This window comes from Nestor notabilis, unplaced genomic scaffold (assembly GCF_000696875.1).
Source record: "Nestor notabilis isolate BGI_N333 unplaced genomic scaffold, ASM69687v1 scaffold4007, whole genome shotgun sequence".
Classification (NCBI taxonomy): Eukaryota; Metazoa; Chordata; class Aves; order Psittaciformes; family Psittacidae; genus Nestor; species Nestor notabilis.
This window is the reverse complement of record NW_009934957.1, coordinates 23701-27181: the sequence shown is the minus strand read 5'-3', so window position 1 is coordinate 27181 and position 3481 is coordinate 23701. Positions and strand designations below refer to the sequence as shown.

Genomic DNA, 3481 nt, shown 5'->3' with positions numbered 1-3481 from the left:
ATTCCTGTGGGAAACTGCTGACACAAATCAACAACCCCTTACACACTTCTTGCTCCCTATGGAGGGCTTCACCTTGGAGTAACCTAGAATTCCCTAATGAGAATGTCATGTATTTTTAACAGTGTATTTCAGGTCTTGGCAGCATGTCTCCAGCAAAATGACAGAAAAGAGGAGGATGGCCAGCTGCTCCGGATTTGTGGATTACCAGACCTTCACAGCAGAAGCTGTATTTTGCTTCAGTAGCAGAAAAGACCCATTTTAAACTCCTGGCAAGTTTTCTTCCTTGCTTAATCAAAAACAAATTGCGACTAATTCCACCAGCAGCAATGGCGACATGCCTCAAGGACCAGGCAGCTTCTACTTATTGTATATATGGAGTCCTATTACCTTGTAGGACTACTTCTTGAACACAGCTAGGAAGGTTAAACTAGGCTTTTTGCATGGACGTCTTGTTGCACTGACTTAGTGTATTACTTGCTTTGCTACAGCCATGCAGAAAACTGCACAGTAGCAAGCCAAAGAAGCAAGCAAGTATTTTCCAGTTGACCACAGAAGGCACAAGGCAGCAGAAATGGCTTCCAGCCACCTTGGTAGCCTGTGGAGTTCAAGTTACTGCAGGACTGAAGATGTCCACCAGAAGAAAGAAACTCTTCGTCGCTCTCTGATGCACAGCAGCAGCCTCCCAGGAGAATCACCTGCAATGTGGGACAAAATACAAGAAAACAATTGAGGAAATGGTCAGTGATAAGGGGAAGAGACAGACTGACTTGATGGTTCTTACCTTAGTGGCTTGGTGCACCTGCACTAATCCTGGATGAATCAGCACGGTTAGTCCATTGCAGTCAATCTCCCCAGAGTTTGTCATGCCCAAAGAAGCTCAGCATTGTCCTGCGCAGGACATGCTGGTAGACAGGATGGAGAAGAGCCAGCATTACTATGCCTGCATCTCTGTTGGCAAATAGCACTCGTTTTCATCACTGGTCCTCCAGAGAACGCAAACGCCTTTTCTTCCAGCACTGTTTCCTGCAGTGGTGCTCTGGCAAGATCATTGGGGCCTAGGGCTACAACCTGAGCACTGCTTGATCTGGGGCTTGCTCCATGACAGATAAAATAGGGCTTGAGCTCCAGCCAAGTGGTGTCAGTGGTGAGGGTGCAGCCTCCTCAGCCTGTTACGGCTTGTGACTCCTGGCAGCTCTGGTGCAAGATGGGTTATCACACCTACAGACAGGTAAATAAGCAGGGTCATGCTGCCTGGATCGACCTACATGGGGGAACAGATTGTCTTTTCTGCTGAGGGGAAGTGAAGGAAAGACTATAACCAAACCCATTCCACAAATCTGGCAGTAGCAGAAGTGTGGTGCTGTGTTTGCCAGGCTGCAGGAAGATGGCTATGTGCGAGCCCAGGCCTGCGTGGAGAGTGGTGTGTGTGCTGCTGTGCATGTACTGAGCAAGCTATCCCACATAGCTTGGATAGGTGGGAGATACGGCCCAAACCCTTCATAAAGCAGACGCTCTGCAGAAGGATCTGGGAAGGTGAAGACATGTTAAGAAGTAGAAGCCTTGACAGGACTTTCTGTCTTATCCTTTGTCATCTCCCAAGTAACAAGTGATAGGGTAAGAGGAAATGGCCTCAAGTTGTTCCAGGAGAGGTTTGAATTGGATATTGGGAAAAATATCTTCCTCAAAAGGGTTGTCAAGCACTGGAACAGGCTGCCCAGGGAAGTGACAGAGTCAGCATCCCCAGAGTTATTTAAAAGATGCGTAGATGTGTCACTTAAGCACATGGTTTTAGTGGCACTTTGATGGTGCTGGGTTAACATTTGGAATCTATGATTTTAAATGTGTTTCCCAACCTAAATGATCGTATGATTCTGTGGTTTTCTAATTTCTCTGCTTGTTCTCTCTGTTCATCTCCTTCCTGTCCTGCTCTGCTTTCTCATGCCCCTTCGCAGACTGCCAGATTCTTCAGATACCAACATGCCGCCTGTCATGAGCACAGAGTGCACGTAGTTCTGCAGTTCAGCTGGGTGCTAACCAGGCTGAGTCAGTTCAGCCCGAGAGACAGTTACTTGGGGTGGCTTCCCAAGAACCTGCTTTGTCTGCAGTGAGGAGTTGCAGGAAGCTGAGTATCCCATGTCTGTTCCAAGTGCTGCTCTTCAAGCAGGGAGAGCTTGCAGGAGTGTAATTATTAGCTGCATATCTGCAGCTAATTGATGCTGTCTTCCCTCGTAAGCAGTGCACAACAGGGTTTTAAATAGACTATAACCTTGAAATAATTGCAACATTAGGAGGGTGTTCCGTGGTGAAGGAATGATTAATTTTAATTCTTTCTTCCTGGCTTTGCTCTCTTACTTCCTGAATATTCACAGTAAATTACTTCAGTAAGTGTTCTTATGTTAGATAATTTTTATAAATGCAGCACATCACTGGAAATCAAGCTTCATTCTTCCTCCCTCATATATTGCCCGTTACAGCATACCTGGTAGTTAGGTTAACGGCCTGTGAAGCACAACAGAAACCAGACTATCCATCTCTACCTACCTCTTCTCTGAAGTACTGACAAGAGGAAAGATGCCTATAGGTAAATTCAGCACATATGACTTAGAAGATGCGAGTGGAACTTTAAAGTTGGAATCTGCTTCTACCCCCAACCCAGCCACCCAGCAGAAGGTAGCTGCAGACAAGTTTGGTGGGGAACATATTTGCTCACATAGGTTACTCACACCACAGCTCTCCTGGGCTGCTTCTGTCAGCAGCCGTCTAGCATCTGAGTTTGCATGAGGGCCTGCCAGGGGAATGTGCTCCTCCGCTTGCAGCCAGCGTCAGTAAATCACAGCGTGACGGGCTCACCGCCCCGCCGCTGAACTTTTAACTTGAAGCTCGAGCAGGGCGCTGAGCAGCTCCAGCTACATGACGCGGAGCGGTGGAAGTAAATCACTTCTCTGGGAGCAAGGGGAAGCCCAGCATACTGTTCTGCAGACTTTGCCTACAGCTTCTTTGCTGTATAAGCGTAGAATATATACACCCAGGAAAGCAATTAGAGAGAGATGGACCTCCAGCACAGAGCTCGCCCTTTCCCCATCCCGGAGGATGAAGAGGTTGCACACAAGGTCGCTCCTGATGCTCACAACTCTGCAGGGAATGAAGAGAAACCAGTGTCAAAATTGCAACGTAGGCACAGTGAAATAAAACTCTACAAAGAGTTTTGTGACTTTTATGCAAGATTGTAAGTTCATTCTGTTTGGCTTCGCGATGTAACTGCGGTGACATTGTTGGTGTACTGTACATACGTATTTTATTATCTGAGCTTGGGGCAGGCTGTGCAAGTCATTCTGTAATGCGACCTTTGCCACTGTTCTGCTTGATACGTTGCCAGTTGTAGTTGTCAACTAAAATTTGAGCTGTTGCTTTAAACTCCATCATTAATTGCATCAGAAACTTTTGTCAGCAGTTGAAACAGGGTTGGAATTTGTCACATAGT

General features: G+C 46.8%; 1 protein-coding gene across 2 annotated transcripts in view; it reads left to right on the top strand.

Annotated features, from left to right (window-relative positions):
• Positions 1-3481, top strand: part of LOC104408099 (LIM and senescent cell antigen-like-containing domain protein 1) — a 36354-nt gene that overhangs the window by 13372 nt on the left and 19501 nt on the right. The window contains exon 1 of one of the 2 annotated variants that reach the window (XM_010017583.1): positions 2953-3226. The exons of the other annotated variant lie outside the window; for it this stretch is intronic. Coding sequence (XP_010015885.1) covers positions 3048-3226 — 179 coding nt within the window. The 5' untranslated portion in view covers positions 2953-3047. Of the gene's footprint in view, positions 1-2952; positions 3227-3481 lie in introns of those variants that run through there. 2 annotated transcript variants of the gene reach the window in all.